General features: G+C 35.9%; 2 protein-coding genes across 2 annotated transcripts in view; both read right to left on the bottom strand.

Annotated features, from left to right (window-relative positions):
* trip11 (thyroid hormone receptor interactor 11) overlaps positions 1–5508 on the bottom strand; it is a 30471-nt gene extending 24963 nt beyond the window's left edge. The window contains exon 1 of the mRNA XM_056470254.1: positions 4981–5508. Within this exon, the coding sequence (XP_056326229.1) occupies positions 4981–5119 (139 nt within the window). The 5' untranslated portion in view covers positions 5120–5508. The remainder of the gene's footprint in view (positions 1–4980) is intronic.
* A 3171-nt stretch (positions 5509–8679) lies between these two features.
* On the bottom strand, positions 8680–23886 carry golga5 (golgin A5). The gene is made up of 13 exons (XM_056470261.1): positions 23704–23886; positions 20907–21560; positions 18670–18891; positions 16727–16946; positions 16486–16609; positions 14398–14601; positions 14133–14300; positions 13468–13596; positions 11379–11477; positions 11073–11295; positions 10839–10944; positions 9306–9369; positions 8680–9219 (listed from the first exon to the last, which is right to left on the bottom strand). The coding sequence occupies exons 2-13, from the start codon at positions 21547–21549 to the stop codon at positions 9139–9141; spliced, it is 2283 nt and encodes a 760-aa protein (XP_056326236.1). The 5' UTR covers positions 21550–21560; positions 23704–23886; the 3' UTR covers positions 8680–9138.
* Positions 23887–24086: the final 200 nt, after the last annotated feature.

Genomic DNA, 24086 nt, shown 5'->3' with positions numbered 1-24086 from the left:
CACCAAACTGAACAGCAAATGTCTGACAAAAAAAAATTAAAAAGAGGTCAAAAATGTATAGTAAAATCTATTATGCCACAATTAAATCTATTATGGTTGTCACAGTTAAGGTCAAGGGGAATGAAAACTTTAAATCTGCACATTACATTTGGATTCTAAGACTTTAACTTTATTGCACAGAGCCTTATAACCACAATTTTCTGCTAAGCTTATGGTAGTTGATTAAGTGCCTTTTGTTTAGTCGTAGCTTAAAGCAACACACTTCTTCATCATTTCTCTTTCCATATACAACAAAATGCTTCAATGGTCCAATCAAGAGATTAATCTTGCAGCTGCAATGTTTTCGCATAACATTCTTTAGACAACAAGGACCCATATGTTTTGTCTGTGTAGCCAGACTCCTTTCTCTAGACACAAAAAGATTTTTTATGTATTCTATTATTCAACATTAATAACCTTTACAACAATATCAAAGGCAATAATCAATATAATGATTTTTTTAATCAATATGCAATCAACCTTACCCTGTCATGTGTTCTGCTGTAAATATGCATAATTTACATACAAATTGTTATTGTTAGTAATTGCAGCAATATCCCTGGATAGCAATTGAAGGGGGTAGGTATTGGGAAGTTAATTTATTTAAGAAAAAACTGATTTCTGACCTTGTTTCAGGCTGGCTCGCTGACCAAAATGTATAAACAAAGTATTCTCTGGCCTCAATTCCACTTTTCTAATCAGCTGCATGCACATAACTGTTTTTAATAGGCATCAAATTTAATCTAAAACTTACCAAATTCCAGCATACATCTGGACATTTAGGAACTCATTACCCCTCTGGAATTGACTGAACAGTCTTTCTACATGTGTTAGGACCATATTAGGTTTCCGTTATTATTTATGTAGAACACAATTCATATGGCTGACTGACTCTATATATTTTATGGGGTTTGAACTAAAAACTATTTTAGGTAAAATACAAAATGTATGATAGTTGATATAACGCTATAACTTGATATAACTTATAATCTTGACTCTACCCAAGCAGTTTGTTCTTGCTCAAGGACACATTAGATGTAGGTGGTCTCTGATGTTGTGTGGAACAGGACAAACCCACAGCAGGTGTCACATCTGCCACTTTCAGGCAGCCAAACATTTAAGAGCGATAGATGAGATATAACATTCTGGTGTCTGCATCAAATTTAATTTACAAAAGGTGATGTTATATATATATATATTGTAATTGGCATATTAAATGTAAGAAACTTTAATGTTTTAAAAAAAATATGGATGAAATAATGAATTATCACTGTAAATAATATATTAAAAACAAAACATTTAATTTATTCAGACCTGTATTTCTTAGTATGATAGTGAATATGTTTGCTTACTAATAAAATTACACAGGATACATTTAAATGTTTTAAATTTAAAAACTCATATTTTATGACACCTTTTATTCTGATGCTTGAAACCCCTTCGTTTTTGACCCACTTCAACGGATAGTTGACCCAAAAATAAATGAATAAATAAAAATAAAAATTTCACATTCACACTTAAATGGTTCTAAACATTCAATGAATTTCTGTCTTCGGTTTAATACAAAAAAAGATATATTAAAAAATGATGGAAATCAGCAGATAATGACATCCATAACAGAAACCACAAATATACTATAGTTAATGGCTGGGGCTTTCCACATTCTTCAAAATATCTTTTTTTGTGTCAAAAGAAACTCAAGTGGAGGGTGAGTGAATGAAATTTCATTTTTGGGTGAACTATCCCTTTAATTATTAATGAAACATTTGCTTTTCAATTTGCAGAAAGTACAACTAATGAATTGGTAGAACTGATAACAATAATAATAATCTGAAACTCATTCAACGCTTTCATTTTACCTAGTTTTGAATAACATATTATATAGGTGCCACACTGCCATCTGGATAAAATATGTGTACAATTTTTCAGTAAGTCCATAATTGTTTTGAAAGAGCTAATAACAGGCAGGTCAGTGGATCGTGAGACATGCCATATTGACTCAAGGTCGGCCTGCTTTGCTGGAAGCTGCTGATCAAAGTTCTTAGTGTGTGTTGTCTATGTCCACTCCTCGATTGGTCAAAAAGACCACATTTACTTATGACATTAGCAATGTTATTGATGGGAAACATTATTTTTCCACAGATCCAAAACTGAAGAAGGCAAAAATAAGGTACTTCCTCATCAAGCCTTCATTCACAAATGAAACAAACCCATTCAGCATTTTCTGCATTAAAGGGACAGTTCACCTAAAAATGAAAATGCAATCACCATTTACTCACCCTCGAGTAGTGCCAAACCTTTATAAGTTTCTTTCTACTGTTTGCCACAAAAGAAGATATTCAGAAGAAAGATGTAACCATTGAAATGCATAGTAGGAAAAACCAATACTATAAAGGTCAATGGTTACAGGTTTTCAGCTTTCTTCAAAATATCTTCTTGCTTTGTTTAATAGAAGAAAGAAACTCAAAAAAGTTTGAAACATGTAAAGGGTAATAAAATGATTCACTTTTGGGTGAACTATCCCTTTAAGTTCAGTTTCCTAAAATCAACGTCTGTATGAAAAGTTTGGAAACAAACCAAATCTCTTACTGTCTTACTACAATGACTTCAGTCTATTATATAATCATATTGCAGCACCAAATGGCATTTGTATAAAGAATGACAAGTGAAATCTTAATGTGACAGTTCATCCAAAAAAGAAAACCATTTACTCATTCGGACTCACTCTTGCTAGTTGCTACAAATTTATTTAATTTGCTTTGTTAATAAAAAGAGACAGTATCTAATGCTGTATTTTTTCACTTTCATTGCAATTACAGTTAGGCCAAAAATTAATTCAATGTTGTTGCTTTTCTCAGGCCTTTCTTATCTATTGTTTTATTCAGTAAAGAAAACTAGATAAGGTTTTTAACTGAAATGATGGACCATTACACAGTCAAAGTTACACAAAGGCTAAAATAGTACCCATGGCTCCAACTGATACTCTTAGGGCTTATGAAGTGAAACGATGCAAGAAACTGAACATTAACATTAGTTATTAACTGCAACTCAAAGTTTCAGCATACAATCCTGCATGTATTTACAAAGCTGAAACACGTGCTGTGATGAAAACTGAAGAACTCAGGCCAGAAATTAGATAATTAAAAATCAAAGAATATAACTTTTCAGTAATCTTCAAAATTTATTTGTATTTGACTGTCGATTTGCTTTTTTAGGATTCACAAAAGGCCCACATTTTAAGCTAAAATCTTCTTTAATATACTGCTGAAGAAAAAAGTCATCTTGGATAGCCTAAAGGTGAGCAAATTAAAGGCCATATTCAGCCAAAAATGACAATTCTGTTATTAATAACTCACCCTGATGTTGTTCCAATCCCCAGAAACCTTCGTTCATCTTCAGGACACAAATTTAAATATTTTAGATGAAATCTGAAAGCTCCCTCATCCTCCATAGAGAGGAAGGTTTCCCAAGACATTCAGAGTCCAGAAAAGGAACCAAAAACATTGCACAAACATTCCATGTGACTTCAATATGAGGCGTCCCATAATGACCTTTCACCTTGATGACCTAACCTATGTTTTTGGAGCTTTGTATGATTACAGTTGAAGGAAAATTGTATATTTTGACAATGTTTTTGGTTCCTTTTCTGGACTTGAACATTGTGGGAACCATTGAGGTAAAGTGGGTATATATATTCATAGTGGGACCTTCTCCCTAATAATATTGTTTCAAAAAACCATTATTATTTGCCAATTCTAAACAGGAAAATCATATTAGGAGCGATTGACTATCAAAGCACAACATGGTTCACATTTAATTAAATATTCAAACTAAGTAAGTAAAGGTTTATTTATATAGTACCTTTTCCAGACATTGAGTCACAAAGTGCTTTACAATAAGAGAAAACAACTAAAAGAACCCATGACAGTAAAAGAACTATAAAAACATATTAAAACTAATTAAACAAAAAAAAAACTAACCAAAAAGATGTGTCTTTAAATGCTTTTTAAAAAGTTCAACTGATCCCAGAGTTCTCAGTGTTATCAGGAGAGAGTTCCAGAGCCGTGGAGCCACCACACAGAAAGCACGGTCACCTTTAGTCTTAAGACGAGTTCTGGGAATGGCTAACAGGTCTTTGCCAGAAGACCTCACAGACCGGCTACAAGAGTGACTGCTTAAAAGATCTTGAATATACAGGGGTGCTTGACCATGGAGAGCTCTATATGTAATGACCAGAATCTTAAAACTAGTTTGGTAAACAATATAGAGACCGTTAAATGAACAAATGTAGAAATATAAAAGCAACTTTAACTCAACGTGGGATCCATGCTGTCTACTGAGGATGAGAGAGCTTTTGGGTTTCGTCTAAAATATCTTAATTTGTGCTCTATAGATGAACGAAGGTCTCAGGGGATTGAAACGACATGATGGTAAGTGATTAATAAGAGAATATTAAGTTTTTGATGAACCATCTTTAACAGACTTTTTTGTTATGAACAATCCCTCGAACGTAACCAAGGATTCTTTTGTGCTCATAAGAAGAAATACGGTCATTTAGGTATGAATTTAAATAAGTGTTAAGAGGTAAACTACGATCCTTTTTCATTTCTGGGTGTGCATGTTCCTGCTTTTTTTGTTTTTGTTGTTGACAAGATCCCATGGTAAACAAATTCCAATTTTCAAGCACCAACATATCTCAACAGTCACACAAACACAATGACCTCACTCACTGTGAGATTAGCTATCTAGCATCACTGCACTTACAGTACTCATAAACTAATCAACACACATCTGTCACATTCAGTACTCTAGCTCAGCATATTCAGAGACAAGTCATTTATCGTAAATAATCTTGTTTGTTTTTGATAACAATTAATAAATTAGTGACCTCACGAAGGATTTAAAAGTCCATAAGAGAAGTCATGTGATTTGTCAACTCACCTCCCACTTCCTCGGCGCTTTCCAGTAGAATATCTTTGGTAAAGTTAGAGATCTGTCCGGTAAATGTAGACAAGCTTCCCCCGACCTGACCCAAACTCTGACCCAGGCCAGAGCCCAGCCCTCCCAGCCAGGACGACATGACGAACCGGATCTAACCCCAAATCACCGACCCGGGCCTTTCACAAACAAATATAATCCATTGGCAGCACAGATCCTCGTGTATTAAAGCTAACGTATAATAAATTGCGTTTTCCGTTGATTTGTTTTTAACATACGTGACAGTCATCTATCAGCGGCGGATCAGGATTCCAGCTGGTTCAAAACTTCATGACACAAACAAAGACAAAACGCCGGACTAAACGCGTTAGATCCAAGCGAGAAACGTCGAGCTGGTCGCCGGGTTATATCCACATATGCTCGGGCAGGTTCGTGTTGCGGGTTTGTTTTGGGTCGCTGTGTTTTTCATGTGTTAAAGTGCCAACTCGACCGCGGCCATCACAGCCGGACTGATCATCCGTCAGAGGGGACGTGGACAGCACAGAGGGATTATGGGACGGTGGAGGACCAACATAATCCAGCGCACGCTTCTCGCGCTTCCACAGCGACGCCAGTGGAAAGAATGAACAGTGCAGTCATGTGATAAAACAAAACGCTCTCCAACTTTTTTCAGGCAAACGTTTGTATATAATACAGTCATTGAATATATTATATACAATGGAGGAGGAGGAGAATGATGGGGATGAGGTAGAGACATTAACTTCTAATTTAATGTAACGTTTTGTTTGTTTGCCTTATTGATAAGCTACAAAAAGCGAACTCAAATGAAATATTTCAATTAAATGTTCTAAATCAGAGGTGCCCAAAGTTGGCCTATGGTAACCTTTGGTTTGACCTGCTTCCCATCTGAAAAGAGAAGGAAAATTATGTGGAGTTTCGAGTTAAATGTAACATTTTGTTTTATGGTTTAATTGAGGAGCTACAAAAAGCCAACTAAATTAAACTGTTTCATTTAAATGTTGTAAATGAATCAGACTTTTAAAATGTAAATACTGTAAATTGACAGATGCACAAGACATTGGCGAGCAAATCAAGGTAAAGACAGGAGCAGCTCAACTAGTGTATTCAGTATTGAACTCCATTGTGTTATAAATGGGATTGTTTATGTTTTTCACTATAATAAGTTCATTATAAAATGTAAAAAATTATACTGCATCATTATTTATGATTTAAAGCAACGTTTTTTAGTTATTTTTAAATAACACGGTAATAAATAAGAAATTACTCTTGGCAAATTTAATGTGAAGCGATTTCTCATATTTAACTTCGGCTCACATCTTTCAATCAAGTTTGGTTTTTGGCCCTTTATAAGAAAAAGTTTGGGCACCCCTGTTCTAAATGAATCAGATATTTGTTTTAAATGTACATACTGTAAGTCAACGGACAGAGGACAAAGTGGAGACATCAGTGAGCAAATGAAGGAAAAGGCAGATACTGCTTCACTGGTGTATTCAATGCATTACATTATGTACTAAATACAATTTTTTTATTGTAATACATTATAATTAAAAAAAATATACATTAGTTAATATGATTTAAAGTAATGTTTTTTTTTATTTATTTATTTTAAATATTATGAAATATCTAAGGAAATTACTTATGGAAAGTTTAATGTAATACAGATTGGTATGCATTGTAAAATAAAAAATTAAGTCATTAAACTTCAGGACATTTTTGAGTTGACTCAACTTTCAACTCAATTACTGCACTTGACTCGATTGGAGTAAACTCAGAAATGTCCTGAAGTTTGTTGCCTTAAAATCATAAGTTGAGTCAACATTTTCTTTTTTCTTTTTTTACAGTGTGTTTACCTTCAGCCTACGTCTTTCAATAATTTTTGGTTTTTGGCCCTTCATATGAAAAAGTTTGTGCAACCCTGACAGAGACAGTATTTCCGAGACTCCATATATTGCGGAGTGTCAAATGTGGCAATATTAAAATAAGGAAAATTTATATATTTATCAAATTATGTGACATACACTGCATTCATAAAGTCAAAAGGCCAGATATATTGTTTTTAAATAAATAAATATTTTTAAATAAAGGGATAGTTCTCCCAAAACAGGAAAACTCGCTATTTATTTACTCACCCTCAAGTGAGTTTCTTTCTTCTGAAGATCACAAAAGAAGATATTTTGAAGAAAGCTGAAACCTGTAACCATCGACTTCCGTAAACAGAATCTATGGATGTCGATATAGTTACAAGTTTACAGCATTCTTCAAAATATCTTCTTTTGTGTTTAACAGAAGAAAGAAACTCAAACAGGTAAGTTGAGCATGAGTAAATAATGGCAGAACTTTACATTTTGGATGAACTCTCCATTTGAGAATGCATTATAAGTGACACTAAAAAGTAAAAAATAAATTACACGCTGACCTTCTGAGTTTTCTCTTCTTTAAAGAATATTTCAACAAAATATTAAGCACCACATCTGTTTTTAACATTAATAGTAATAAAAGATATTTCTTGAACACCAAATTAACATGTTAGAGAATCATTTCAGAAGAATCATGTGACATGCAGACCAGAGTAATGTATGCTGAAGATTAATCTGTTCTTTAAAAAAAAAAAAGTCTAATATTGTTTCACATTATTACTGTTTTTATTGTATTTTTGGTCAAACAAATGCATCCTCAGGAAGCATATAAGACATTTAAAATCCCACAAATGTTGAAGAGTAGTATAATAATACATTAAAATAGGTTTCATTTTTAAATATTTTTAATTAATAATTTATTTGAACATTTTTCATTTTTTTCAACACAGATTATGTCTGTTCATATTTATTCATTGAATATTAAATAATGGTAAAATAATATATTTAACAAATTATTTGACATACATTACATTCAATAAGTCAAAAGGCCAGATATATTATTTTAAAATAAATACTTTTAAATAAAAACAAAATCATTCACCCAAAAATGAAAATTAACCCATTATTTACTCACCCTCAAGTGTTACAAACCTTTAAGAGTTTCTTTCTTCTGTTTAATGAAAGTAGATATTTTGAAGAAAGCTGAAAATTGGTAACCATTGAAATCCAAAAAAAACACAAACTGGGTAAGTGAATGGTTACAGGTTTTCAGCTTTCTTTAAAATATCTTCTTTTGTGTTCAACAGAAAAAAGAAACTCAAACAGGTAAGTTAAGCATGAGTAAACAATGGCAGAACGCCTCCTTTGAGAATGCATTACAAGTAACACTAAAAAGTAAAAAATAAATTACACGCTGACCTTCTAAATTTTCTCCTCATTAAAAAATATTTCAACAAAATCTTAAACACCACATCTGCTTTTAACATTGATAGTAATAAAAGATATTTCTTAAACACCAAATGAACATGTTAGAGAATCATTTCAGAAGGATCATGTGACACTGGTCAAATAAATGCATCCTCAGTAAGAATACGAGACATTTAAAAACCCACATAATTTGAACAGTATTATAATGATATACATAAAAATAAATACATTTGTGTGTCATTTTTAAATATTTAAATATAATAGGTGTCACTTTTAAATATTTCAATCACAATTTATTATTTATTTGAACACTTCCTATTTTTCCCATTATATCCCTCATCTGGTGTCCTTCTGTGCTTAACAAAAAGTCACAAAAAACCAGCAGAGAGAAAGAAGATTATGTCTGTGTTAATATTTATTCAGATAAATCTGCTTTACAGTGTGAGGAATACAATCTGTTATTTGCTGTAACAAAAATAATCATGATTACATCTGCATGAAACAGAGCCGAATAAAAGAAAAGGAGAACTCTTAAACCGATTAAAACCACACCTTTAAATTACACCTTAAATATTTCTCTTCATGCCGCTCTTATCACTCGCACTAAACTTTTAGCGTTCAAACACGTATGGGCCAAGACAGACAAAGATGCAGTGGATTAAGAAGAAACGCATGAGAAACAGCGTAACAAATGAGAGAGAAAAGGAGAAAACCACCCAGCAGCATGTCTGTGCAAATTGTAGATGAATGCATATTGAGCCACTGTACAGCAGCTTGAAATCTCCCCAAGTTTCACCTTTATTAACTTTTACTGATCACGACAGGTTCTTAGTTATTATTACAGATAAGAAATCCTTCATCTCCCATCAGGATGACTGTGGTGCATCTCTGGTGTGTACGTCAAAAGGACAATCATTACCCAAAGGTGTAGAAGTGCCTGGAAAGAAAAGCAAAGGAATGAAAGACATTACATCTTTCTTTAATTTGAACTGTCAAGTATTCCTCGATGTGCTGTAAACTCACCATATAAATAATAACAAATACCCTGGCCATGGGGTAACGTCTGAGAAAGATTCCTAGACGTATACTGGAGGAAAAAGGGACATATTTTAATAACAACTGTGACTCTGTTAAATACATCTATAAATAAAGCCGCTGTTTTATCCTCAGTAACATGTAGTGACTTATTATCTAGCAACTTGAATGTGTTCACATAATGGTTTTGGTCTGTGTTGCATGTATTCAGTCGAAAACAATAACAGTTTGTTCTCTGTGTTGCCTCATAACCGTCTTCCAGGTTGCCATTTAGGTTTTAGTCAGTGTGTGAATTGTACAATGACGATCGAGGGAGTCAGCTTTTTCAGTAATGTGAGTTTGTGTAAGACATACTTCAGTGAATCAAATGTATTTATTTATAGAAATGGCATCTAATTTATTAATAAACGGATGTAATATAATGAATTTTAAATAAATACATGTATTTAAGTTTTTAGTGTTTTGTTGGATAGTCTATTTAGTGTATTTTGAGCGGATTAGCTATTTCGGCTTACTTTATGACAAACTATGCATCTAATTTGACTTTACTTTTAGGCTTTATGTAGAAACAGTCTTGTGAACTCTTTCGGTGTCTATTGGTGCTCTGAATCCGCCGGTTTCAGATTGTTGAATAATGTTTCCTCGCATAGACTGATTGGTGTAATTATGCATTCACAATTGTAAAACCATTAGAGGGGTGGTCAAATGGATGTCTATTATTTTAATTATTAACATTATTATTTAAAATACAGATCAGAGTGATACAGAGAGAAACTTTTTCTCATGTTCAAAGGGCTGAAGATTAATGGTGCTAATGAACATGTGCAAAAATTATATTTAATGTTAATCATTACGCTGCTGTTAACAATTTACTGCATCGCGAGTTAGTTTATATGCTGGGCTTCTCCATGATATTTTTAATTATTATTTGAATTTATTTTATTTATTCGTAGTTATAAATCTGGTATTTATTGCTACAATACATAATATTTAGTCATTTGGCAATCTATGTCAGTGGATATCACTGGCAAGTGCCACTAAAACGGATCTTTTGTGCCACATATTATTGTATCGCGGCGGTTCCTTATTAGAAGCGTCTCTGTTTGGGTTTTACTCAAAAATCAATCAAATTTACTGGAGTTATCTGAGTGTTGTGACGCTTCCGGTGGCACGTCTGGTTTTCACTGGCATGTGCCACTTCGACACCCACCGAAGATTAATGGCGCTAATAAACATGTACAAAAATGATATTTAATGTTAATCATTACGCTGCTGTTAACATAATTTACTGTATCGCGATATATTTCAGATTATTATGAGCTTGTTCCTATTCAGTGCTTTTATTTACAAAAGCAAGTGCAAATTCATTAAAGCTCATACCACTTTTCTTGTGATTTCTTGTAATTGGTCACTTCTGAATGCTGAAAATTATGCCACTTAATTCAATTTAGCACAAAAAAAAAAGCAAAAAATTAAATAAAATAAATGTAAAAAATAAAATAAATCATGGACGTTGGTTACCTGAAGCGGTCAATTGTGCTGGCTGCTTTGCGAACCTTCCCATACACCCCTGTACCCGGGCCATCTCCATCACTAAACAATATTGGTGTGTTCCTCTGCCTAGCACCTGTACACATGAAACCAGTCAAACAATCATATTTGGCCACCAAAACTTTAATTATTCTATTCAATCAAGCTTGAGGTGAGACACAGCACTGATTTAAGAAGATAAATCCCATCATGCAGTGCACAGACCTGGTCCGTCCATGGCCGCCATGTTAATGTGCGATGCGCTGTTCTGTCCGCCCTGCAGGCTCTTCAGTTGCTGTTCGAGCCTCTCCAGCTGAAAAACCAGTGAGTTTTTCTCTGTGCCCAGAGCCTCCAACATGGTCTGCTTCTGAATCAGAGTCTCCGTCAGCTGGTGCAGACGACCCTCCAGCTCCGCCTGACTGCTGTTACTCAGAGCCTTATTCGTCAGCTACCAGAGGAAGAGTAAAATGACCATAAACAACCACAGACAAGAGTGTGCACCTACTACAAATTTTCTGAAGGTTTGTGTACCTGATTTCTAAGCTTCTGGATCTCATCTTCTCTGTCTTTGACGCGACCCTGAAGGGTAATTTTAGTCCGGTGATGCTCTTCCTCAATGTACTGCAGTTCCTGGAGAATACAAAGCATGTTAGTCTTTTCTTGGACTTCTGTATACTTAAACTAGTTTATTTCTAGTTTTGTTCTTGGCCCAAAGTTTAATCTAACTTCAATTTCAAGTGATCTTTAAATTTAGACTGTGTTTATGATTAAAACTGATCACTTTTATTGCCAATGAATACATTTAGATATTAGATTATTTCAGACATGCTTTACTTTCAGTTATTTTTTTCATAGTGGCCCATTTGTTGTTCTTAGTCATGAGTTGCCAATTTACATGTCTGCCCTGCTTGGGCTCGCCATCTTGATTCTTAGGCCCCGTTTACACTAATACGTTTTAGTTTTAAAATGGCGTTTTAGAATTATAATGATCAACGTCCACACTGGCGTTTCACCCAGCGTTTCTGTACAACTCTCCATCCACACTATACCACTGAAAACGCACATCACATGACCATACACACACTCTGGCATGCGCTGCAGTGTATGTGTGCTTCTCAGCTCCAGGCAGTTAGCGGGTGCTTTGAGCACAGAACCCCAGGTAAGAGCTGTGCTCGTCGGACTGCTCATCAAGGATCTACCGCTAGATCTAATCTCACAACAGTTGTTAAACGTGATATTTAATTCATCTAGTCTCTATCTAACGACATATACCCAGACTTTGGTCTTTTGAATCTATTACTTGTTCTCAGGTAACGAGTTTTGGCTGAGCACAAAGATAAGCTAATATATTAATGTAACCACATACACTGATTCTGGATATCTGACTGATTGCTTGCCTTTATTTCCTATAATGTATAAAATATTGTGCGTTATACTTTAATAATGGCCATTATTGAATAATTAAAACCGATATTCAGCAATTATGTTTTGTATTTTCAATGAAAATGAAAGGAGTCAGTTATCTTATAGGCTCCATTTTGTAATAAATATGCATTAAGTGAAGATGACGCTCGTATAAATATGTAGCTACAAGACGCTTCAACATTTTTGGTGTCTGTTAAGTTGTTATTATCAAAATGAAAATAGGCAGTTCTTCATATCATATTTTCATTTTATTGTTAAGAAAGTGAAACAACGTAGCCCGGGTGAAGTGAATGAGGTTAAACAGTACACTGATCTCTTTGAAGATTTATCCGATATGTCCTCATGAGTTTGTTTTCCATATCAAACTAGTGAAGTCTGAACTTGGATGAAAAGGATGCAAGACTGAACTTGATGTAGGTTAATTAATATTGAGGAGAAGCCCCAATCAGATAGACGAATGTCTGTAGCCCCGCCTCTGCTTTTAGATGTCTCCGTTTTCCCCCATCCACACTAACACACGGAGAAGAAGGATTTTAAAATGAAAATGGCCTCTTCAGCATTTTCAAAACGCTCCGTTTTCAGGGCTCGAAAACTCCGGGGTAGTGTGGACGGAAGGCGTAACTGTAACAAAACTCATGCGTTTTAAAACTAAAACGTATTAGTGTAAACGGGGCCTTAGTCAGACATATTGAGGCAAAGTTGTTTTTGTATTAACACACAACTGTGGATAACTTGTGACATGGTCCCTATATTGTTTACCATGGTATTTTGAATATTCAGTGAGAAATAGCATGGAAGTATGACTTCAAAACAACATTAGAACTATTTAATTGATTGTGAACAATGTTGTACTTTGATAGTCTTTGGCTGCTAATATAATTTCCCTATTTAGAATTAGCAAAAAATACTTTTCTGAAAATATAATATTAAGGAGAGCGTCCTTGTGTGTCAATATAAAACCAACTTTACCCCAATCTCAGACATTTGCAGGCAACTGACACTTTTTAAGATGTTGTTCTGTGACAGAAAAGGTAGTATTACCCAGTATTTTACCATGAAATCTAAATGTTCTTGCATTGAATTCATCAACATTTAGTTATTATAAAACATCATCATTTTAAAAATAAAACGTAGCAGAGCACATTATACCCTCTCTGAAAACCTGGGTGCTGTCATCTCCCTCTCAATGACGTACCTGTTTGGATCTCTCCAGTTCTGCCTCCATTTCCTGTTTGGCTCTGATCTGCTGTGCCTGTTGTTCCTGTACTTCTGCCAGCTGTTCTCTCCAGTTCTCGTTCTCAGTGAGCGATTGGGTTTCCAGATCCTAAAACCCAATTTTGATGGTAATTAAAGTAAATAAAAGGGAGTTTTTTTTTTTACATTAATTGCTTTCCATCACAAATGTTTAGTTGTGCCATTTTAGATAAGATTAACTTATGCATGTTTTCCAACTACATTTTTGTCGTTTATGGTTTCTTAAAACAACAGACTATGAAGACATTTAAAAAAGATAGTTCACCCAAAAATAAAACTTCGGTCCTCATTTACTCATTCTCCACTGCTTGAGCATCTTTCTTCCTTTGAACACAAAGGAATTTACAATATAGAGGGAAAACAAGCCATTGACTTCCATAGATTTTTGTTTCCTACTATGGATGATGTCAATGGCTGCTGGTTTACAACTCTCTTCAAAATCTTGTTTTGGGTTTAAGAAATTCAGTACATTTCAGTAAATTTGGGTGAACTATTCCTTAAAGCACACAAAAAAAAACAAAGACACACATTCAATATAATCAAAAGGCTGAGAGAGTTGTATATTTAGGTTTTTTTTTTAATATACATGTGTGCACCTGTTTGTACCTGTATCTCTGTTCGCAAGCTCTGTATCTGTGCCTGTAGTTTTTGAATCTCTTCTCTTTGCAGCTCTTTTTCATGACGCAGCTCTTCAAGTTCAACACCAGTGCCGGCTCCCTCCAGCACCTCCAGACCCGAGCCCTCCTTGAGACTGTTGATCAGCTTTTCCTTAGACTGCAGGAAAACCCACAAACCCATGAGCCTTCTTTCCTTGGGGGTGGGGGGTAATTAAGGGGAGAGGTACATACAGTAAAGATAAAGAGAACGACACCTGTAATATGCGTGAGGCTTTGTTTTTGTAGTCCTGGAGCTCTTGTTTGGTGTATTCTGCTGCGGATCGGGAGCTTTTGGCCTGTTGCTGAAGATCCTCAGCTCTCTGTTTCTCTTCGGTTAACCGGCGCTCAGCATTTGTTAAAGACTCTGCCAGGGTCTGACGCTCGGCCTCAACTTTCGCAAGTCGTGCCGCAAACTCACTCTGTAAGAAAACATCAAGTCACTAACAATCAATTTGAAAGAATTTGATTTCAAAAAATAATCCTGATTGTGTTTGAGGGGGATTCACAACTAGAAGTTTGGTGGCACATTTGCCCACCCTAACTCGATTCATTTGGGTATATAGTATATGAAACCCGCAATCACGCTGGGATTTGCGCCCAAACAACCTCATTCAGGTGGTCTCGGCTCAATTTAAACAAACTCTAGAGCTGTTCAGTTCTAGTGAAAGCAATACAATCCAACGAACTTAACAACCAGACTATATCAGTGTATTATGGCAGTGTTTCCCAACTCTGTTCCTGGAGGCACACCAACAGTACATATTTAGGATGTCTCCCTTATCTGACCTATTAACTTCAGGTTTTGAAGTCTCTTCTAATGTTCTGATGAGTTGATTTAGGTGTGCTTGATTAGGGAGAGGTTGAAAATGTGTACTGTAGGTGTGTCTTCAGGAACAGAGTTGTGAAATACTGTATTATGTAATAGGCATATATATAGTTATAAGAAGAGAGAATGACGAGTAGAAATATCATTCCTACCAGTAAAAGTGTGTTATGTCGAATACGAAAGTAAAAGCATGCCGTCTAATATATAATATCATTAACATTTTGGTTAACTTGACTTCTGATATAGAATCCATATATATTTTACAACCCTTAAAAAATGAAATGAGGCTACGCATAAGAAATTCTTACCTCTGATTTACATTTGATGATGACTATGTCTGTGGGAGTCATTATTCAAAATAAAAGTGCACCATTTCACTTATAATGTCTTATTTCTCATCATCATAAATTAAAATAATGTATGACATGAGAAAATAAAACAAACTCTGACCATTGTGAGGTGAGTTCACATACTGGCACGTGACTTGTTTAAGCACTTTTAGTCCACTTAGGAAATTTGCAGTGTAAAAGCGAACCACATCAAGTATAGAGCTTTTTCTTGGAACGCAAAATTACCCATTATGCTTTGCGTGTATGCGCAAGGAGAATGCTAAAAACTTCCGGTCGGCAGCTGATGCGTGTAAACAGTCACATTTGGACAGCCTTGAAATGATAGTTTTAATCTATTTTACTTGCACTTATCTTCTTTAAACTGATACTGTTGTCGATCAGCGCCACCTCCTGGACTGATCATTTAAAAAAAATGTGATCTAATAGGATGGAAAACAACTGCTGTGAGGCATTTTCCCCTCGTTGTCAGACGGCATCTTCTGCTGTTTAAATGAAGCCTCGTCATTGCTAAAGTCACCTGTACTGTCCCACTAGCACACTGATTTAATAACTGTGACAAAGTGAAAATAAATTGACATCTTGAAATGACAGAAAAACACAAATCGTGGTGAATACTACACACTAAATGAAACATAAACGGCTCACGATTAGAATGAACATGCAAATCAGCCAGTAGAGTATCAGTAACGGACTTTTATTGGTCATTTTTGTAAATTGCATGACTTACATACCTGTTACGTTTCATGCCAGTACTCTGGTTTGCAATGAAGTATTGCATGTGCGTGTGGCATGTGTGTGTGTGTGTGTGTGTGTGTGTGTGTGTGTGTGTGTGTGTGTGTGTGTGTTGAAGAGCCGCTGAGCTAACAGCTGACAGGCCGGGAAAACACACACACTGTATTTCTGATGGCAGACGTGAACTAGGAGAACGTTTTTCTCGCGCGCTTGAACCACATCTGACAGATTATAACGGCTTTAACACACACCTTTCAAAATTGTGTGTCACAAAAACACTAAAACGGTCTATAAAAATAACGACATTGTAACAATTTTAATCCCCATTTCAGAACAAAACAATCGATCTTTAGGTGTGAAAGCGCCCTGAGAGTCTGTGGTCCTATTTAGGTCACCTGTATCTGTCTGTAGCTCTCCTGTTCTCTCTTCACTGCAGCCTCTGCGTCTCTTAATCTGTCCTGTAGTGTCTGTACAGCCTGAGAGTGTAGACTGCTGCCTTCACTGTGATCCTGAAGAATCCTAAAGCACACAAAACAGCATCAGACGTTTGTTTATTTATAGATTATATTGATCGATTTTAGAAGTTCAACTAAAACTGGATTGCCTTTCTGCTCTTGAGATGTCAAAAAGACACACCTGACCCTCTCGTTCTGTGCCTCTTCGAGAGCAGAGCTTCGGGCCTTCAGTAACTGATCTGCCTCGTCCAGTCGCACTTTCAAGACCGCCAACTGACCGTCTTTTGCCGACAAGGCTTCTGTGAGATCATCGACCTGTGAGCTTAGTTCTCGAACCGTGCGATCAACTCGAGACTGGTCCGAATTCCACTTGTCAGCACGAGCTCTGCCGAGATTCACCTCTAAAAAGGGGAAGGAATGATGAATTAATGGCAGTGTTGTTGTTGATTAAAACTCAAACAATTAAATTAGCTTTCATTAATTGAAATAGCCGGCAGCTAACTCTCACATGGTTGCCCACTAAGCAGGGCTGCGCCCGGTCCGTACCTGAATGGGAGATCACATAGGAAAGCTAGGTTGCTGCCGGAAATGGTGTTAGTGAGGTCAGCAGGGGGTGCTCAACCTGTGGTCTGGGTGGGTCCTAATGCCCCAGTATAATGAAGGGGACTCTATACTGCTCAGTGACCGGCGTCTTCCAGATGAGACGTTAAACTGAGATACTGACTCACTGTGGACGTTAAAAATCCCAGGATGTCCTTCAAAAAAGAGAAGGGGTTTAACCCTGGCATCCTGTTTAAATTTGCCCACTGGCCTCTGTCCATCATGGCCTCCTAATCACCCCCATATCACAATTGGCTTCATCACGCTGTCTCCTCTCCACCAATCAGATGGTGTGCAGTCTGGCGCAATATGGCTGCCGTCGCGTCATCCACGTAGATGCTGCACACCGGTGGTTCCCCCAATGTGTAAAGCGCTTTGAGCGTCCAGAAAAGTACTATATAAATGTAAGGAATACTAGAATTATAGATGAAATAATTACCCAGTTTCAACTGAGCAGTACAGCACAGTTTAGTATGATTCAGTATGGGTCACCCTGATCAGGCTTGCGTTTCCACTGACAATAGAACCCTGTTGTTTACATAACTGGCGTCTTTTGCACACCTAAGTTCTTGCTTCTTGATATATGGCTGTTTGTTATAAGAGGACAAGATTTTTGATCACGGTTCATTGCTGTGCACCATCATTGTATAACAGAGTCATATTTCAGCTCTGTGTTTGAAAATGGTGCTTCCTGTGTTGTCGTTTCTCATGTCTCGAGTGACAGTTCTTGTAAACCAATAGCATTCAGCAGTGAGTCTAGCTCCCTTTTAGTACCCTACTGCAGTTCTCAATCATAGCACTCATTGGAAATGAGTCAAAAGTTGAAATAAATAAAACATGAAAAAAAAAAAAAAGAAATCTTAGAAATAAAATGATTTAAGCTTGTCCACTTTAACCACTTCAAGAAGGAAGCTGAAAGTGCACTTAATCAGATGTGGTCAAATGTATTCAAACAGCCACAAAAAACCCCAGCTACTTCTGGCAACTGACCTAACATGTAATCAGTGTAATCAGTAAGGGGAAAGCCACACAAGGTAATGGGTTTGATGATTTTATAGTACTTGTGTGTCCCACAGAGTGCTCCTATTTAAAGGGATAGTTGACCAAAAATAAAATAAACATTTCCTCCCCATTTACTCACACTCCCATTGTTCCAAATTTATACAAATTTCTTTCTTCTGTTGAACACAAATGAAGATAATCTGAAGAATGTTGGGGAAAAAAAAGCAGCCAATGACATTAAATAGTAGGAACAAAAAACACTATGGAAGTCAATGGCTGTTTTTTCCCTACATTCCTCAGCATTTCTTCTTTTGTTTTCAAAGAAGAAGAAAAAACAACAACTTTCAAACAGGTTTGGAACAAATGATTAAACAAGGACAAAAATTTTCATTTTTTGGTGAACTATCCCTTTAAGATGGAAATGGCGATTGGTTATGGGATCACAAAGAAAGTGTGTTAATACTAGGTGGAAACAGGGTTGCTGATTCACAGCATACATGTCAAAAACCTCTCTCGGCTCACCTTCCTGCATGTCTTTGGCTCTTTGAATTAAAGAGGCCATCTCCTGGTTGAGAGAGGAGACTTCATTACGCAGAAGCTGGTTTTCAAGACGAAGGTTGGAGATCACATGCTCTTGGCCTTGCTGCTGCTGCTGTTGTTGAAGATCTTGAGATTGAATATCCAGAACTGGCTGAGGATCAGCAAGATCATCCAGTCCTGCAGTCAAACTCTCTGGAACATCAGCTGGACAGAAGATATGGAGTAGACATGGGCCTGTATAAGTTTCTGACGGTATGATAACCTTGGATAAAAATATCACGGTTTCACGAGATCACAGTATTGTGTTTACTGCTGTAAAATATGTTATTTTTTAATGTCTTTTAAAATATATATATTTTCTTTTCTCTATTTAACACAATAAATTACATTTTAGGAAACTTTTATAATATTTTGCAACAGTAAACATGTCAGGCTACATAATTAAAATAAACCATACTATCTTAGCTTCAAAAACACAGATTTCCTTGTTTTTGCGTTTAGAAGATTTAAACCTGATACAAACATCCAAAGATTTCAGTTTGTCACTTCCAGTGGTGTAAAGTTACAAATTACAAATACTCAAATTACTGTAATTGAGTAGTTTTTTTCTCAGGAATTATAATTTACCAAGTAGTTTTAATAATGTGTACTTTTACTAGTAAATTTTTAGTGCTGTATCGGTACTTTTACTCCACTAATTTCTTTCAACCTGCAGTCACTATTTTTTCTTGTCTATGGGGATTTAAAAAATAAATAAATAAATAAATAAATCAGTCCAGTGATTCCGGTCGAATTAAAACGCACATAGAAGGAAAATCGCATCGTTATAAACTACCCCAAGACATGGGTGATTTATAATTGCAGAAAACTGTTTGGAAGCATTAAAAATATCCCAACTGTACAATGACCAAGATGGCCCTAAACACCAAGCAGGAACAAGACGTCAACATGACGTCAGACTGACACTGTACCCCAACGTCGTGGGGACGTTGCATTTTGTTTGGAAATGAAAATCTGGTTGACTTTAGAACCCACGTCAGGCCAATGTCAATGTCCAACATCCAACCTAAGAATCAACATCTAATGATGTTAAAGCTTGACGTTATGTGGGCATAACTACTATGAAGTCTATCAGATGTTGGCATACCTGACAATTTAATGTCAGCATTTGACATCAATATGACATTGGTTTAAGATGTTGGCTCGACGTTGAATTTTGGTCACTTTCTAACACAACCTAAAATCAACCAAATATCAATGTCATTTGAAGTCGTTATTGGACATCAAAATAATGTTGTCCTTAGACGCTGGCTAGACATTGAATTTTGGTCACCTGACATCACAACCTAAATCTAACCTAATATTAACGTCTTATGACGTTGTGTGCCTGCTGGACAATAACTAAATGCACGACAGAATGTTACGTTTACACACATGCACAAATTACATGTAAATCATCAGCTTTTTACAGCGTAATACTCATTACTTACTACTCTTGAGTACTTTTGAAAAGTCTACTTTTTACTCATACTTTGATTAATAATTACAACAGATACTTGCACTACGTTTTTAGGCAAGTAATAGTACTTTTACTCGAGTATGATTCAATACTCTTTTCAACACTGGTCACTTCCACCTAAATGGATCAACAATTATTTTCACATCACCTCATACTTCATTCTCATCAAATCCTGACCAATTAAATGATCTCTAGTAACTGACATGCCGCGCCCCCTTCAAAACGCTTCTCATTTGATGCGCTTGAGCTGTGATAAAAACTAAATGCTATTGGCTGTTTGTTTAAAAGAGGAGGAGCTGCCCCTTCTTAATTTTTCAGTTAAGATAACAACAAAGTACTTCATAGGACCTTTAATATATTTCTACAAAATGGTTTAACCCCCTAGCTATTCACACTACATTTAACCTAAAGTTAGAGTACTTCTAAACACCACTAATTTTAAAATTAGCATAGATTGCTACATGCTAAGCATCTACAGCATCTTTTTCCACATATTTTTGTACTTTTGTCACAAAAACGCAGCACATTGCATATCAATTATTTCATATATTAAGAGGAATAGTACAAATATAATTTTTTCTGTTGAACTTGTCTCCACATTGCCTTTCTGTAACAGCCAAAGAGGTAGCGTACAACAAGAATAATTACCATCATAACAATGATTGAACCGATTCTCAAAAGACATGATGCATCTTTGTACCTTGGCTTTGGTCCCGAGTGGAGCCATCCTCAGTTTTTATGCTGTGTGAGCTGTTGGAGAGAGAGCCAAGACTTGAGTTTCTGGACAGACCCTGTGTGGACGACGGGGTCGGAGTGACCGATGGGCCCACATGGAGATCACTGGCCACAGAGACAGGGGGCATCTGGCTCTGTGTTGACCCCCCTGTAGAGCTAAAAGCTTTCGACACGGTTTCTCTCCTGACTTCCTTTTTCTCACTCTGTGGTGGATCTGAACTGTTCAAGAAGTCAAAAAGCAAATCGTCGTTCACTTCACTCTTTCTAGGCCTCACAAAATTGGACGACGCCTTGCTGCTGGAACCCAAAGGTGTGGTGCTGGAAACGTTCGCTGTTCCAGCCAAAACCGTAGCTTTGGATTTCTTTATGTTCCCAGCAGCTGCGGAGATGAAAGTGGAAGTTCCTTGGGATAAGGCAGATAGGGAGTCCCGGTGCTGCTGGGTGGAGCTGTAAGCTGCAGCACTGTACTGGGTTGAATCGGTAGCATCGGGGCTGTCGTAGGACAGAGAGGACTTCTGAGTGGGTTTTGTCAAAGCAGTGGCTGCACCCTGGTCCACTTTATTCAGGAAGTCCTCTGCCTTCCCGGCAAGATCAACAAACCAAGACATCCTGAGATCCTCTGGAATGGAAATCATGCATGATGAGATGTTAAAGAGATCTTAATGATGTGATTAAAATATATGTGCAAAACAGAATTGAGACAGTGGATTCTGACAATACACTGAGGTCTAATTAAGCTGAACGATTGTTATGTACAAGAAACTACATTATTTATAACATTGTTGACTTTAATATACTAGTAAACCGTCCGGAGAGTGTTCCTGACAGTCTAGTAATGTTGTAAATATTGTTTAGCTTCTCACGCAGATAGATAGTTTCACTTGATAAGGCCTCAAGATATTATCAGGAACCACAAGTATTCTTCTTCATGTATGTTTTTTGACTCTCAAACTGACATTATAGAAATCACCAAGAACCACAATTTCAGTAACCTACATCCTGCAGCCTACATCCAAAACAGTACATCCTGAAAGGCCTGAGGGCGAGTAAATTTAGCATATCTTCATTTTTAGGAGAGCTAGCCCTTTAACAGGTCATCATAAACAAAACCCCTAAATTAGCTTAAAATGATGTCAGGTGTATAATTTAACCAAAGAAATTGGTCAAAAAAAATGATTTGAGTAAAAGTTAAAGGGTTAAAGTGATTATGTGCCACCAAGTATGTTTACAGTGCCCAGCATACAAGTACACGCCTTACAAATCTACCGTATAATTCATATTTTTAATAGGAAGCTATACAATATTATATTTGCGCATATACATTAGATTAGTCAGTTCTGAAGCAAAATCTGGAGCTTATCTAACAAAATAACTTACAAAAACGGTTCAAAAACTAGTACAGCCAAAGTATAACTTGTAGAAGAATATTAGATACAATTTTTTTAAAAAAGAGGAAAAAAAAATCAAGAGAAGCAAAAAAAAAATTGAAACATTTAGTTGAATTTTTGTAGGTTGAAATTTTTTTTGGCAATATTTTGCTGAGATTAAGTTGCATTTTCTTTCAATTTCTAAATATGTTTGCTGACTAAAATATTATTTTAATAAATATATCTGTTTAATAAATGAAGAGTTTAGATGCAAAAACCTCTAAATGCCATCTGAGAATTTCCTCTAAAATGAGCATTTTTATAAGGCTCCTGAATGTAGAATCAGTAGTATCACTTTTATGGCAAAGAATAATTGAGGGAAATAACTCATAAACAAAGGAGGCAGAGAAAAATGTTTATTTTCAATGGAAATTTCAGACGGCACTTAAGAGGTTCTCATCAAATCTGTTTTGTTGAAATGGACCAAAATACATTGCTTATATTCACTGAGAAATGGATAAAATATTCCTTTTCAAAATGTTGAGTACTCGTATATGCTGAGCTCTGTATATTGAGGTAAAGTTGGTTTTATATTCGCACATTCGGACATTCTTTTTTATAATATAACTTCAGAAAAGTATTTTTGGAAATTATAAACAGGGAAATATTACTAGCAGCCATATACTATCAGAGTACAACATTGTTCGCAGTAAATTAAATAGTGCTAATATTGTTTGGAGGTCATACTTACATGCGGTTTTAGACCAAATATTCAAATTAGTGGTAAACAATACAGGGACTGTTAAAATAAACGAATGTGCAAATATAAAACCAGCTTTACTTCAATATCATTTATGACATCCTAATTTCCTGCATTCAACAACAAATCTACATTTCTGTGCTTAAATAATCATTGCTAATATATACAAGAGCTATACAATGTTTGACTTGTACAGTGTAAACATGAGCAGGAAAAATACCTATCCCTGTAGGTATACGTTACTGTGAATCCACACCCAGAGCTTTTAATCTCCACCTATTTAAATCAATACCAGCTTATTTCATACTAAAACGATTAAAACAGCCTTTTAATGGTTATGACAGGCATCAATTTATCAAAAAAGAGAACATTCAACCAAGTGTCCTTCTGTAGTTTTACATTTCCTTTCAGTTCTCCCAATGTTGCGTGAAACTAACATTTGTTTACACTTCGCGTCCAGTTAACACTGACAGCTGTCACCTTTACATCCCAATCCATTACATTTCCTTTAGCGTTGGAGTAAATTACACCAGATCATTTGCACATTAAGTCCCTTTAAGCACGGTAACAACACAGTGTTGAGCTTTAAATGGCCAGATCCACGTCTTCTGTCCATTAAGGCTAGAATCTTTTACCTGTATGGGGCTCCGATCTCTCAGAATGCGTTAAATAAATCTTCCAGAGCCATTTTTGGGAGAATATCAGGTGAAACTGTGTCTACGAGAGTCTTGATCGTTTATCGGTGACTGTTTTTATCCCGTTTCTCATTCTGATCCAGACCGACGTGGACCAGGAACTACACGAAGGACCCATAACAACAGTGCGCCCTTCATACTGCCTGACTGGAAAATAAGTGGAAGACGCAGAATGTCGTCGCACTGCCTGATTGTAATGGTGCCCTTTCTGAAGTCCTAGCATAAGTAAATATCTGTAAAGTCCTATAACAATAATATAATATAATATAATATAATATAATATAATATAATATAATATAATATAATATAATATAATATAATAT

The sequence above is a fragment of the Danio aesculapii genome, chromosome 13, assembly GCF_903798145.1.
Source record: "Danio aesculapii chromosome 13, fDanAes4.1, whole genome shotgun sequence".
Taxonomy (NCBI): Eukaryota; Metazoa; Chordata; class Actinopteri; order Cypriniformes; family Danionidae; genus Danio; species Danio aesculapii.
This window is presented reverse-complemented; position numbering and strand designations above follow the sequence as displayed.